The following is a 14,659-nucleotide window of genomic DNA, read 5'->3' on the forward strand; positions in this document are numbered from 1 at the left end:
TACACGACCACACTTCCATCTAGTTGCACGTCTGCAATATGCTTTAATAAAAAGTTCATAAAAAGTAAAAAGAATTAAGACTTTAATTAGTATTTGTCCATCTATCAAAACAAATATAAAAAGAATAAAATCAACTATATGTACCCTGAAAAGTTATTAGTAACTTCGTTTATTTTTTTATTATTTTCTGTTTCCTTTCACTTATTTTTTCTTTTCAGCAAAGAATTGATCCTCTGTAGCAGAAATTACAGCTGGAACAACATCAGCATTTGCTAATGTCGATAAATCACCAAGTTGGTCGGCCTCGTTTGATGCAATTTTTCTTAAAATTCTTCTCATGATCTTACCCGATCTTGTCTTTGGTAGATCTCTGATCAAGATGACAGTCTTTGGTGCTGCAAATGGTCCAATTTCACCTCTAACCTGTAAAATTAATTCACGACGTATATTTTGTGGAGTAATATGTTCAGAATCGCCATCTGGAACCTTTTCTTGTACGTAACCATTCTTTAAAGAAACGAAAGCAATGACGGCTTGTCCAGTCAATTCATCACTGATACCAACAACAGCAGATTCAGAAACACCCTCATGATTGACTAAAGATGCTTCGATTTCTGCTGTTGACAATCTATGACCAGAAACATTTACGACGTCATCGACTCTACCTCTAATCCAGTAGTAACCATCATGATCTCTACCGGCACCATCACCGGTGAAATAATAACCTGGATATGGTTTCAAATACGTTTCGATGTAACGATGATGATTATTCCAGACAGATCTTGCCATGGATGGCCAGGTAGATTTCACAGCAAGGACACCCTCCACATCATTACCTTGAATTTCGATACCCGTGACAGGATCAATAATGCATGCATCAATACCAAAGAATGGCACAGTTGCGGAACCAGGTTTTGTATCAATTGCACCAGCCAATGGTGCAATTAAATGAGAACCAGACTCTGTTTGCCAGAAAGTGTCACAAATGACACAACTGTTTTTACCGACTTTTTCATGATACCAATCCCATAAATCAGGAGCAATTGGTTCACCAACAGATCCTAATACACGTAGCGATGAAGTGTCGTATTTAGCGATTTCAGATTCACCAACACGTTTGATTAATCTCAACGCTGTTGGCGCAACATAGAAATGAGTTGCCTTGTGACGTTCAATAATTCTCCAATATCTACCATAATCTGGATAAGCAGGTGTCGATTCAAAGATAATTGTTGCTGTACCAAGAACTAGCGGTCCATATAATGCATAAGTATGACCAGTAATCCAACCAACATCACCAGCAGTGAAAAGAACATCTTCTGGATGAATATCAAAAACGTATCTTGTTGTTAAAGCAGCACCCAATAAATAACCACCAGTGGAATGGACAACACCCTTTGGCGAACCCGTTGAGCCTGAAGTATATAGCAAAAATAACGGATCTTCAGAATTAACAGGAACTGGTGGTAAATAGCCTCTATTTTTGGCTGCTTCTTCGTGCCACCAGAAATCTCTGCCAGCCTTCATCTTAATGCCCTCAGTACCTGTTCTCTTGAAGACTAGAATATGCGATACTTGATCGACGCCATTTAGACCTTCATCGACAATTTTCTTCGTGTGAACAGTTTTACCACCTCTCTTACCTTCGTCACAAGTAATGACAACCTTTGAACCAGCATCGACAACACGATCTTTCAAGGAACCCGAAGAAAACCCAGCGAAAACAACTGAGTGAATCGCACCAAGACGCGCAATTGCCAACATTGCAACAACGGCCTCCGGAATCATTGGCAGGTAAACAGCGACTGTGTCACCTTTCTTGACACCCCAGCTCTTCAAAACTCCTGCTACTTCGGAGACTTGTCTCAGCAACTCACCAAATGTGATAATTCTGTTGTCCTTCTCATCGTCTGCTTCGTAAATCAACGCAGGCTTCGATGGATCGGCGAATGCATGTCTATCAACACAATTGTACGATGCATTCAATTCACCATTCAAAAACCATGCTGCATCACCATTTTCCAACGACCCTGATTTAACCTGACTGAACTGCCTGTCCCAGTGTAGGAATTCCTTCGCCTTCTGACCGAAAAACGTCTCTGGGTCGTTGATCGATTGATCGTACATCTCACGGTAATGCTTCATGTCCGTTACGTAACCATTCCCAGGCTGTTTATCGTAAAAATGTTTTGGAGGTGTGCGCCCTTTAACATTGTGGGCCTCGTGGACCACCTTATGCTCCTTGACAGTCATGTTTTCTTAAGTAGTTGTGCTTTTGTATAAGAATTTATCGACACTGCTAGAACTCACCCAATTGCAATGAATCTGGCTTTCTTGCTGCTGTTATAAATGATTGAATGTGAATAACTCTGACCAGTTCTGAAGAACGAACTCTGAATAATTCTCGACGAATGGTTTTTTTTCCTGCTGTTTTGCCCTAAAACGACTCCGCAACTATTCCTAGTGAAAAGTGGTCGTATTTCTATGTGATTACCCGCTCAACCCAGAATATGATACCGCTACTGAACTACTATCTTCAGCAAGAGAACAATTGATAGATATCCCAAAATTGCCATGAAGTATAATATATATATATATTTATTCAAGATTGCAGATTAATACGTGCACGTCTAGGGGCACCGTTAGCTACACCGTTATACATAATCAGATTCAAGGCCAACCGATAAAACCAATTCTTGTAAGCTCGTTTTATCATTTTTATCGATTCTTGATGCTACTTACTCTTGTTGACCATTGTTACGAACGAGATCATTTATCGGTCCAACGAAAGTTCTTTTTCGGACGATAGGAAATTGTTGGATTATCCGTGTGTGGTGATCTTCGTGTGCTCGGATGAAAGCAGAAAGCAGCGGGTAAACCCGATGGAAAATAGTTTGCCGGAAGGGTGCTCGGATGCTACTCTGTACGGCAAGGCGGAATGGGGCTCAGGAATGTGGAAAAACGTGGCGAGTGGCAATCCGGAAACGGAAGGGATCAGCCGAAACCGGCAATGGGGTACGATGGTAACAAGGTTTTAGCCGCCGAGGGCCTCACACATACCTATACACACACATATATATACGAAATAATATTAGTAATGATATATAAATATTCATTTTACAAAGGCGAAGAGGTACCATTACGATGGGACAAAATAGAGTTCCCCAACACGTGATAAAAAGATCTTTATTGCGTGTCTCAGCTCTGTAGGAACACTTTTGTCGAGTATCTGTAGTACCAGGTTGTACATCAGGGAGCAGTACTTTTTGAAGTCTTCGTCGTCAAACTCGTAATAGCCTTGCAAGATTTCCACGATGACGGGGCGCCATGAGTTTATACTTCGTTCCATTGTTCTGTCGTCGAGAGCGACGTAGCCGAGCACGACGCTGTGACAGACTCTGGTTAGCCTCTCACCCAGTTCTGCTTTCTTCTCTTCGTCATTTAGATAGAGTTTAAAGAGCACATTGATCAGAACCGCGGCTGCGCTGGTCTCCTGTTTCAGGAGATTCGGGATTTTATCCACCACGCGTGCTTCAACTAATCTAGTTCTGAGTTGGTAATCTTCGTTGAAATCGCGGGCAAACTCGTAAGACTTTTCTAACAGATCAGTGATTTCGATTGATTGGGTGTAAGGAATTGATCTGGCGAATTCTTCGTTTTCGAATAGCTCACTCAGTAGCTCAATCATTAGCAGATGTAGCACACACTTGACAACAATAGAGTTTTTAACTGTTATTCTGCGACGTAGATCTTCGGAACTTTTGGTTTGAGCCAATCGCTTTGCAGACCTGCTGTTGCCGTTGCTGCTGATTACGCTGTGACTTCCTTGGGGACGGGCTTTTGTATTCATGTTGGGGTTCAGGTGCTGCAGGTGCTGTTGCTGCTGTTGTTGTTTGCCATTTGTTGTTGTCCCTTCTTCGTTCTCTGCTGACATTTGATTACCAACATCTTCACTGCTTTCTTCTTCATGTGCTCGCTGGACGGTTTCCTCAAGATTTAGTCCGTCCGGAGCTGTTGCGTTATCAGCTATTGGCTCTTGAGACACTGAAGTTTTTCTACCTTTATGCAATGGATCATATTCAAACAATTCTGTAGCGGTTGTTAGGTCGAATAACTTTTCAAACACATCACCAATATCTTTCCAATGTGTGGCATTGAATTTGGTGACATTTTGTAAAATTAGTTGCTGCAAACATGATCTACCTATTCTGGCGATTGTATCGTTTTCTTGGCATATGCATGATACGAGCAAACCTAAAAATCCATCTAACATGGAATTTAATGATTCAAAATAGTGTGTAAACAACGCAATCAGATTTCTCAAAGCTTGGATCAAAGTTGTTGACAGCCATACAGTTAAATCATCATGACTGTTGAACTGATTGACTTCCCAATGCTTCGATAATACTCCAAATATTGGAAATAGTAATTTTGTGCAGATTTTACTCCAGAACTCGTCATCAAATTCACCTCCGTAGGCCACTAATGCATCAAACATATAATTCAATGCTCTTGACCTGACTTCCAGATCATCAGCGGTCATTATGGTATCGTTGAAACAGAATAGCATTGGAAACCAGATATCTTGGAAAATATCTTTACCACGTAACATAACGGCTAGTTTTTCTTTGGATTTTTCATCCTTATGTGCAAATGAAATTTCTGCTATCTTTTGGGTTATTTTTTTCAATGCCTCCAGCGAATGTAATGATAATTTTTGTGATTCTTTACTCTTAGTAATTTCTTTGAAAACTGAAACAAGTTCACCAAATGCCCCTTCTTGGGAGAAGACACTTTCAAAATGACTAGCGACTATATCATTGGATGCTAAACTGTAAGTCTTGTAAACGATAGATTCAACATTAGATTGCGCCGTATATTGAAGGGATTCCAACATAGGTTTCCAACCAGATTTAATCTTACTTGATTTCGTTAATATAAAATTGCGGAAACACTCCAGAATCATTTCTTGTACTTCACTGCTGCCACTATTTTGAACAATATATTCAAATGGTTTCAGGAAATCATGCTGGAATTCAAATCCAGATAATTCTTCAATATCTAAAAATCTCATCGAAAGCTGACGTAACGAGTCAATGGCAAAGAAAACAACTGCTAAATTTGAATTGGTAGCAATCTTATTAAATGCTGTTCCCATTACTGCCCATATCGGTGTCCATTCGACCTTTATACGATCCATATTGTAATAGCAGACATCAATCATTTTTTGTAATGAAAACATTCTAGGGGTAGTTGCATCTTGTGAAGATTCGATTTCGTCTAGTGAAACGTCTGTTAATGCCTTAATGAAATCAATGATAGCATTACCAGAAAGTTTGGAACTCTGTGTGAATATGTTATCCATCAGGACAACAAGTTCGCTTGAAGATATAAATTTTGTGATTTCAGGGGGCAACGTTTGATTGTAATACTTCTCCTGTGCAATTTCGGTCAATGATGATCTTTTAGTCCATTTGTCGAAGAAGGAGGTCGATGCTGACCTACTAGATTCAAAGGAGACACGGTGATTTGCGAGTCTGGCCTGAGAAACATCTGGGACACTGTCTCGGTCAATACCTTTAGAAATTAATTGTAATCTTTCCACCTGCGAAATGACATAGAGAATATCTCTCCAAGAGTCTCTAATGAAGTTTCCTTCAGATAGTGCAACTTCCAATAGCACTATGACAGCGTTAACATTTTTTACTTTTATCTCCTCCAAGTTTTGCAAGTTACAAAACTGCACTAATGCACCAATGAATGATTTTTCTGCATATTCAATACCAAAAGTAGCTGAAATCTTTATTGATATTTTTAAACCATCCAGACATTTGTTGGTAGTTTCAATATCGTCATACTCTTTGAATGGCGGTGTTAACGCTGCTAAAAATGACATCCAAAGAGTGTCAAAGATGGATTTGACATGCTCAACATGAGAAGCTGCATGGAAAATATCTACGTCACTTTTGTTTCGTGATTTGTTCAAATTCTTGAACACAAGCTCCGTTTTTGAAGAAATTTCTTTAGAAACTTGCATATATGCCTCTCTAACAATGTCTCTGCTACTAAAGAAATTAAAAGCGGATTGAGATCCTTGACTGGGAACCAAATTTTGATCATCAGATAACAAAGCTTGATGCTGCTCAGATTGAAGTTTGATTTCATTGTTAGCAATTTCATTGAATAAACCTACCATGAAATCTTCTGGTAAGTCTTTGCCATTATCGATACCGGCATTATTTTCCAGAAACTCTTGCAGAGTCATTTTATTCTTTATTTGAGAAGAGTGCAAATCAGTATTCAGCATGATAAGTGAATATGATAATACATAAGCGGTATCAGCTTTAGAAAAGACTCCAGGATTCTGATCAACGAACCTTTCTGCGAATTTTAGCATAAATCTGTCAATTTTTTGACCTTCACCAGGTAATCTGAATTTCTGCAAAAAATTTCTTAACGCATCGACAATCGATAAGCGAGTGAAATCAAATTGATCAACAAATGCATGCATGACTGCGACATTCCTTTCATCACCTTCACCCAAGTAATCACCAACAGCTGCTAAATCCAATCCATCTGTCACTATCAGCCACTTGGCTATTGATTCTGGAGAATCGTCTTTGAGAAAGTTCTTTTTAATCAATTCTGGGATTGCTTTCTTGGGTCTTGTATTGAAGAGCCTTATACAAGCCGTTAATTCTGTTTTTTGATGTTTTAAATTCTCAAACTGAGTAGGATCATCTTCATCCTGGATTGAACCCACTTCGTCATTGAAGCCATTAGTCATATTACTATTTGCCTCGAAAACGGAAGAGCTTCTTCTATTTCTGGTAAAAGAAGACCCAGATCGGGAACGGTTGATATTATTGCTGTGCGACAGGCTGGGATTTAAAGATCGATGAGCCCATGAACTGAGGGATCTCAAAACGGATACGATACAATCTAAAGAAGTCATCTTTAATGCAAATTCTAATGGGAAAGGTAATGCCGTTTGGTTTGTATCTACGCTGCTAGATATGCTGGATACGGATAAAAGTGGAACCTGTCCTATGTTATAAGTGGCCAAGGGCTTATTCAATTGCTCTTTGTAATATGCTCTTTGACTTTGAGTAATTTCTGCTCTTGTAAGTGCTAATCTTGTCAAATAATCCACCATCATTTCCATTATATTTGGCATCCCTTGATTGCAGTCATAGTTCAAATAAAATTCTATCAATGTTCTTGGATCATTACAAAGTCTTTGGACAATACTTAGAAAATATCTTTTTTGATGAGGTGTTGAAGTTTTCAAATCAGATATAGGGAAATAGATCTCTGTGAAAAAAACTGGAATCTCTCTTTTAAACTCAGCTCTTAAATTCGAGATCACCAACCACATAATCTCTAGAGTGATTTCGTAAACGGGAGATATAGATGAAGCTGCATTTCTTGATAATAAGAGACAAAGATACTGTCTGATTGAATCTAATAAGGTTAGACGTTCTTTACCAGGTAAAAAGGTTGACCGAGATAAAAAGACCTCAATGTGATCTTTTATGATTGAGTGGATTATATGTAAAGACAGCAATTTGGATCTCACCGCGTGAGATCTCATATCTAGTTCTGTATCAAGTGGCTTGGCTGAAATTTTTGCCATTGCTCTGAAAACAAGGAATGCATCTTTGATGAACAGCTCTTGCTTTGTTATTGGCGAACCATTTTTCTGGTTTTCTTCGACAAACTTATCATCTTCATCATTTAAAACATCCATATTTTTCAAAGTTAAGGGAGCCTGAGAAGACGGATTTTCAGTGCTAGCACTATTAGTACTGTTACCATTTGCATTGGCCGTAATACTTGCGGGACTGGATACATCAATCGATGAAAATGAAGAGTGCTGATTTTTTAGATGTGATGATTGAGCTTCTTGCAGATCTATTCTATCAAAAACAGCACTAACGATCTGAGTTAACGTTGCCTGCGCAATTCCTTGGTTGGATCCACTCAATGAAAAGATGAAAATGTTATAGATTGTTCTTATTGCCTTCAGTAAAGCAGCTCCGTGACAAACGGAATTCGCATCTTCCACCAATATACAACTTGACAATGCCCTTACAATTTGTAGTTCGATCTTTTCATCGGTGCCTTCTCCTTCGAAACACTCCGAAATCGTGTCAATTGCCGCATCAATTAATTTTTGTTTTGGTGGAGGAGTGATGCCTGTGGTTGAATCCTCCTGATTTTGATCGTTTGAAGCCATCGAATCTGGCGGATTCACCAGTATAGCTTCGTCCAAAGCTCTGAACGAAAAAAGCTTCGATAAACAATCCAACGATTTCAACTGAATTCTAGTAGACTTTGTTCTGCAACTCGATCTTAAAGCTTCAAAGATAGCTATGGAATTCACTGACTGTAAATCCGATGATTCTAGTCTAATAATGACCCTTTCAACTATTTTCTGTACGTTCGGAAATTTCTTAATGTCCTTTTCATCTACTATCGCTTGTAGTGTGCTTTTTATGAGAACAATCGAGGACTTCACATTCGAGATATTCGTTGCGGCAGGGATTTCTGGATGTGGCAGTGTATGATCTATGTCCACTGACTGAGTTTCTGTCGTTTCGGTAGGCGCCAGCGGTTCTGCGGGCGCCACTGTCTGCTGCTCCTGCTCCAAGGGTTCCTCATCTGTCCTCTCAGACAAGGAAGCCTCAGAAGTGGGCGCAATTGAAACAACCGATTCCTGCTGCGCGTCCTCTTCGTTCGACATCAGCTATTTTTCGTGATCGAAGCCACTCCAAAGATCAATTCCTAGACAGTCTGGCGACGAAAGAAAGAGCGACTTGACTGGATCAAATTGAAATAAAGTCAGAACACTTCCCAAGACCAGAAAACTCAACGTCTCTAGAGTCTTAAGTGCCAACAAATCTCACAATTGCCCCCGTTACACTTCCACGCGATTGCTAAAGGAAATACAAACCACAACATTTAACCATCCATCATAACGAGCACGACCAGGGCCAGGGGTTCGACAGACTGCGCGTGGGCTAAAGGGCAAAAAATAGAGAGGAAAATATTAAGGAAAGGCGGGGTAACTAAAAGAGACAAGTGCTCATTGCAAAAGAAGATATAGCGGGTCAAGAGCAACGCAGCCAAGTGTCACAGAGCATCCCCACTACTAAGGGATCATCCGATACATGTGTTAATCTCGAAAAAGCAAAATTTGAGAGAACAAAGCCGAGTGGAGAGGGCACGTGACCACAGACACCAATGTCACGTGCAACACATGACCTGCGAAAATTTCAAATTAGCTCAAGAAAAGTAAATCCGACGATCACCGACGGACATGTGATCACTATTCCGGAACCGTCGGACGCCGGGGGAGATAGACGGAAAAGATAAGCAAAACGGAAACGACTATAATCTGCGCCAGTAATAGCAGGCTTGTGTCACAATTTGATTGGAACACATGGGAAAGGCTGTATAATGTATGTAAACAAGTAAGCATGGTAGAATAAGTTTAAGGAGGATGTTGAAATATATATAAAGGGCTGGCGTGTTTGTTGAGATTCAAACAGCACATTCAATCCTTTTCTTCTAATTTACAAATATACATCAGCAAATAAAAGCATTTGATCGCCGTTAATTGTTTTTAGTTTATTCAGATTTCCCCTTATTTTCATTTTTTAGTAATGTATCCCGTTGATATCGAGACTATGCCAAGCTCATGTGGCCATAACCACGGTCACCACGAAGCTCCTGTTGCAGCTTCGGAACCGGTCAAGCAAGTATCCCTAAGCAAGTCCTCTCCGCTTGATACTATCACATTGACTACTTACCCAGAGGACTCTACTCCGATCGCACTGTCGTGGGGTGAAAGCTCACCAGAAGAGAGAGGTCCAATTGTCGCTTCAAGAGATAGAGAGGGTTTAGTTAAACACAACGCCATTGGTGCTCACTCTGGCTCTTACTGTGTTTACCATGCTCTGGCAATCGGTTCCAAGCAGTTGAAGAAGGACCATGTCGCAGACTATACAAACGCTCAACCTGCATTTTCTGTCCCTGAACAAAAAACCTGGTATAACAAGGAAGACATCATTGCAATGGACCCATTTGGCCACTTAACTCCTGTGCTATATGACGAAGTCTCGAAGAGTGAGAATGTTGAAGTCAGGCCAACCATTGCTATCACTAAGGCTCACATGCAACTGTTCGAACTAAAAGACGCTGTTGAACAAGGCAGATTGAAAGTTGATGGGAAAGTCGTCATTAATAAGAATGGTGATTTGAATGTGTCTAAGATTGCAGTTGAGCCAGTTTGGTATTTGCCAGGTGTTGCGAAGAGATTTGGCATCACCGAAGATGAATTAAGAACAAGTTTGTTTGAAGACACCAATGGTATGTACCCAGAATTGGTTACGAGACCTGATATCAAGGTTTTCTTGCCACCAATCGGCGGTTTAACGGTGTACATTTTTGGTGATCCAAAATTTGTATCTGATCCAAGCAAAAAACTGGCGTTGAGAATTCACGATGAATGTAACGGTTCCGATGTCTTTGGATCAGATATTTGTACCTGTCGTCCATACTTAACTTTCGGTATTGAAGAAGCCGTTAAAGAAGCCCAGAATGGTGGCTCTGGTGTTTGTATTTACTTCAGAAAGGAGGGTCGTGCATTAGGTGAAGTCACCAAATACTTGGTTTACAATGCTCGTAAGAGAGGTGGTGACACTGCTGCAGAATACTTCCATAGAACTGAATGCATCGCTGGTGTTAGAGATATGAGATTCCAGCAATTGATGCCAGATATCTTGAAATGGTTGGGTATCACCAAAATTGACAGAATGCTAAGTATGTCCAACATGAAGCACGATGCTATTGTCGAACAAGGTATTCCAATTTTGGAAAGAATTCCACTTCCAGATGAGCTAATCCCACCTGACTCTAGAGTTGAAATTGATGCAAAGATCAATTCTGGATATTTCACCAACGGTAAGGTCATGACCACCGAGGAACTGAAAAATGTCAGAGGAAGAGAATGGCACGATGTTCTCTAGATTGCACACAATTAAAAAAAGAAAAATTATGAAAAGTTTGAAAAAAATATTAGGTGTGTTGGTTTAGGATGGGTTTTTTTATTTCTTTGATATGCTTTTGGGATAGATTATATGTGTATAGACGTTAATAAGAAACTTCGTAGTAAGAGTGCTTTTGTGGTTTTCTACTTTGGTTGTCTTAGTGACAAGATGATTGTGAGGTCACATGACTATGAATGAATGGCAAAAAATTGAAAAAAAAAAGTAATAGTAACAAAGATATTTCACAGAGTACGAGGTAAGAAATATTCGGTCTTGTTTTCAACTATGGTATTCGAAATCATTTGACTGTTGAAATATCTTCAAGGCCATCAATATCGAAATGCCGAAATTTCAGTGCCTGACATGTGGCGAGACCCTGGATGCGGAAGCTATGATGAAGCATTTGTCTGCAACAAGACATAAGACAATTGCTGACGCATACAGCGAGGAAGAAATAAGTTGTGAGGAGTGTCAGAATACAAATGTTCACCAATTAAGAATTATTAGATTGGGAGGTGAGGATATGAGTCTGCTATGTAATTCATGCTTTCAAAAGGAGTATACCGACTCTGAGAAACCCAGTACGTCCTATACATTATCCAACGGTTCGTTTTTGAAGTACTGGAACATGTACATCAACGTAAGAGATTGCGCTTGTAACAATTGTGGTAATGAATCGAGGCTTAATGTCAATGAAAAGAAAAAAGTATTGTGCGACAAATGCCTGCAATTACTTCCAAAGGAACAAGCAGAGAAATTCATCTCCGAGAGCAGTGGCAGGTTCTTATATGTGTTCCTCGGAATCAGGGAAACAATGTCATCGAATACTTCACGTAAGAAAGGTGGTAGGAAAATCGGCAGGCGTGGCACAGAAAATGCTCGTGCCAAGTCCAGGCAACCAAGGGAGAGGAAACCGCTTACGGTACATCAACAAATCGCCAAAACAGCCTATGAAAATAAAAAACAGAATAGCACTATTGAAAGCGATAGTAGTATAAGTCTGAGATCTTTCAAGGGTGTGAAAGCCGATATATCTGGTAAGTCTTACGGCTCTCACAAAAAATCTGTTCCTACGCGCAAGGGAAAGCAAGAGTCAGCCGGTCATAGTAGCACCACCAGTCGATCCAAACCACCTAAAAAAGATATGCCCAATGGCAGCACTTCGAATAGCCCCCCCAATATTAATAAGAGGAGCGCGACCAAAAAAGTTATTGGAAGGTATCAAGGAAATCCAGACAATTCGAGAAAGCCGAATGTAAAAAAACAAAGCGGTAATAGTAGAAATGCTGAGAATGGAAGCACGAAGGTTGTTCCATCGAGAGACTTGAAAAAGGGAAGCCGGGCCAAAGACACCATTCCGAAACGTGCTACTATTCCCGATTCTAAAGAGAGTGTAGCTAGAAAGAATAAAGAGTTAAATAATAAAAGCGATAAAATCGGAACTAAAAAGACTGGGAAAAATGAAAATTTTGTTAACGAAATAATTATAGAGCATAGGAAGAAGAAGGAAAACTCGTCGAAGGAGCTAGAGTCTAAAGTTGAAGTAATCGAGGAAGGAGAAGTTTTGAAAGAGTACACGGGCTATTCTACACAGCTGAATTATCCAGATCTAGATTCTTATTTCAATAAGCTATCCTACGCATTATTCTTGGAACAAAAAGTTGACGACGGCACGGATTTTATTGAAGACTTCAAAATTATCTGGCATTCTGGTGCTGGTGCCAACTTTTTTGTTGTAACTATGCCCTCCCCCTCCGTAAGTAACTCAGAATTGTCAAAATTGATATCGCCAGAATTATTGAAGCTAGGAAGGTTACCTTTCACAAAAAGACAACCATTAATACTTGTGTCTAACGATGAAACAAAAATATGGTACGCTTACGTCAAGGAAGCTGAGCTTAAAAAAAATATGATCCAAGTTTTACTTGAACTTTATCCATGGAACAAGGACAAGCTACCGACAAATCGTCCAAGTGACGATTTTAAAATTCTACCGTGCTCGGCTCAAACCAATAGAATTTTTTTTGCAATGACAAGAATAAAGAATCAGAAATTCATCGACTTAATATTAGGTCAAAAACCTGTAAAACAATTATTCTTCAGAAACAGTCTTCGATTTACTAGTGACATTTTCAATGAGTCACAAAAATCAGCTATCCAGCATGTACTAAATAACGGTGTTACCATTCTGCAAGGACCGCCCGGAACAGGTAAAACTTCGACAATCGAGGAGATTATTCTTCAACTCATTAAGAACTTCCACTCCTTCCCAATATTATGTGTTGCCGCTTCTAATATTGCCATTGATAATATAGCGGAAAAATTCGTGAACAACCGGCCTGATATAAAGATTCTCAGAATTGTGTCTGATAGCAAAGAGTCGCAATATAATGCTGAACATCCACTAGGAAAAATCTGCTTACATAACATTGTTCGTGAGCAGCTCCCTCCAGACATCAAAGAGAATTTGATCAAGCTACGAACCGGAAGATCTAGAGATGTTTCAAAAAATCAGTACAATAAATTGTTAACATGTCAGAATGACATATCGGATAGACACGTTTTACAGGCTCAAATTCTTTTTACAACAAACATAGCCGCAGGTGGCCGTCAGTTGAAAGCTCTAAAAGAATTACCAGTGGTTATTATGGATGAATCAACACAATCCTCAGAAGCGGCAACGTTAGTTCCTTTGTCTTTACCTGGTATAAGAACTTTTGTTTTTGTTGGTGATCAAAAACAATTATCAAGTTTTAGTAATATTCCACAGTTAAAAATGTCACTATTTGAGAGAGTCCTTTCAAATGGTTGTTATACGAAACCTCATATGTTGGATACTCAATATAGGATGCACCCAAAAATTAGCGAATTTCCAATTTTGGAATTTTACGATGGTAAATTGAAGGATGGTGTCAATGCTGAGCAGAAAAAATGGCCAGGCATAAATTATCCACTCTTTTTCTATCAATGCAACGAAGGCCCTGAATCGAAGGTTTTTAGTAACAGGAGTGGTATGAGAGGATTCACCTATACTAATAGTTTTGAAAGCAAGGAAATTCTAAAGATAGTATACAAGCTCGTATTAGATAAAGGTGTAAAAAACGAACAGATCGGTATTATAACACCCTATTCAGCTCAAAGAGACCATTTATCAGAATTGTTTGTTAAAGATCCTGTCATCAACCCAAAGAAAATAGCAATGGAACAAGAGATTGATGAGGCGGATTCACTCGAGGGCGGATTTGGAGGATCTAAAGGTCCAAAGAAAAACGCTATCAATATCATTAATGGTTTATTTGTATCAACCATAGATTCATTCCAGGGTCATGAAAAGAACTTCATAATTTTTTCGTGTGTCAGAAATAATAAAGAAAATAAAATTGGTTTTGTAAGTGATAAAAGAAGAATGAACGTTGCTCTAACAAGAGCGAAAAATGGATTGATTATTGTAGGAAATAAGTGCGTCCTTGCGGCAGGAGATCCACTATGGAACAAATACATTCACTTCTTGGATCAAAAGAAGTTTATATTCAACTCATTAGATGTATATTAAGTACTCATTATAAATAATACTGATAGACAAAAGTAATCAGTGACAAAACAGA

General features: G+C 39.3%; 4 protein-coding genes across 4 annotated transcripts; 2 read left to right on the forward strand and 2 right to left on the reverse strand.

Annotated features, from left to right (window-relative positions):
• Positions 1-201: 201 nt before the first annotated feature.
• On the reverse strand, positions 202-2,253 carry ACS2 (acetate--CoA ligase ACS2; the record flags this gene model as incomplete). Its single annotated transcript, XM_037289728.1, has 1 exon — positions 202-2,253. One exon carries the CDS (start codon positions 2,251-2,253, stop codon positions 202-204), a length of 2,052 nt encoding a protein of 683 aa, XP_037145623.1.
• An 886-nt stretch (positions 2,254-3,139) lies between these two features.
• On the reverse strand, positions 3,140-8,746 carry SEC7 (Arf family guanine nucleotide exchange factor SEC7; the record flags this gene model as incomplete). Its single annotated transcript, XM_037289729.1, has 1 exon — positions 3,140-8,746. The coding sequence occupies one exon, from the start codon at positions 8,744-8,746 to the stop codon at positions 3,140-3,142; it is 5,607 nt and encodes a 1,868-aa protein (XP_037145624.1).
• A 922-nt stretch (positions 8,747-9,668) lies between these two features.
• HG535_0F04120 (uncharacterized protein) lies at positions 9,669-11,033 on the forward strand (the record flags this gene model as incomplete). The annotated part of the gene is made up of 1 exon (XM_037289730.1): positions 9,669-11,033. One exon carries the CDS (start codon positions 9,669-9,671, stop codon positions 11,031-11,033), a length of 1,365 nt encoding a protein of 454 aa, XP_037145625.1.
• A 361-nt stretch (positions 11,034-11,394) lies between these two features.
• ECM32 (RNA helicase) lies at positions 11,395-14,607 on the forward strand (the record flags this gene model as incomplete). Its single annotated transcript, XM_037289731.1, has 1 exon — positions 11,395-14,607. One exon carries the CDS (start codon positions 11,395-11,397, stop codon positions 14,605-14,607), a length of 3,213 nt encoding a protein of 1,070 aa, XP_037145626.1.
• Between the last annotated feature and the right edge of the window lie 52 nt (positions 14,608-14,659).

This window comes from Zygotorulaspora mrakii, chromosome 6, assembly GCF_013402915.1.
Source record: "Zygotorulaspora mrakii chromosome 6, complete sequence".
Taxonomy (NCBI): domain Eukaryota; kingdom Fungi; phylum Ascomycota; class Saccharomycetes; order Saccharomycetales; family Saccharomycetaceae; genus Zygotorulaspora; species Zygotorulaspora mrakii.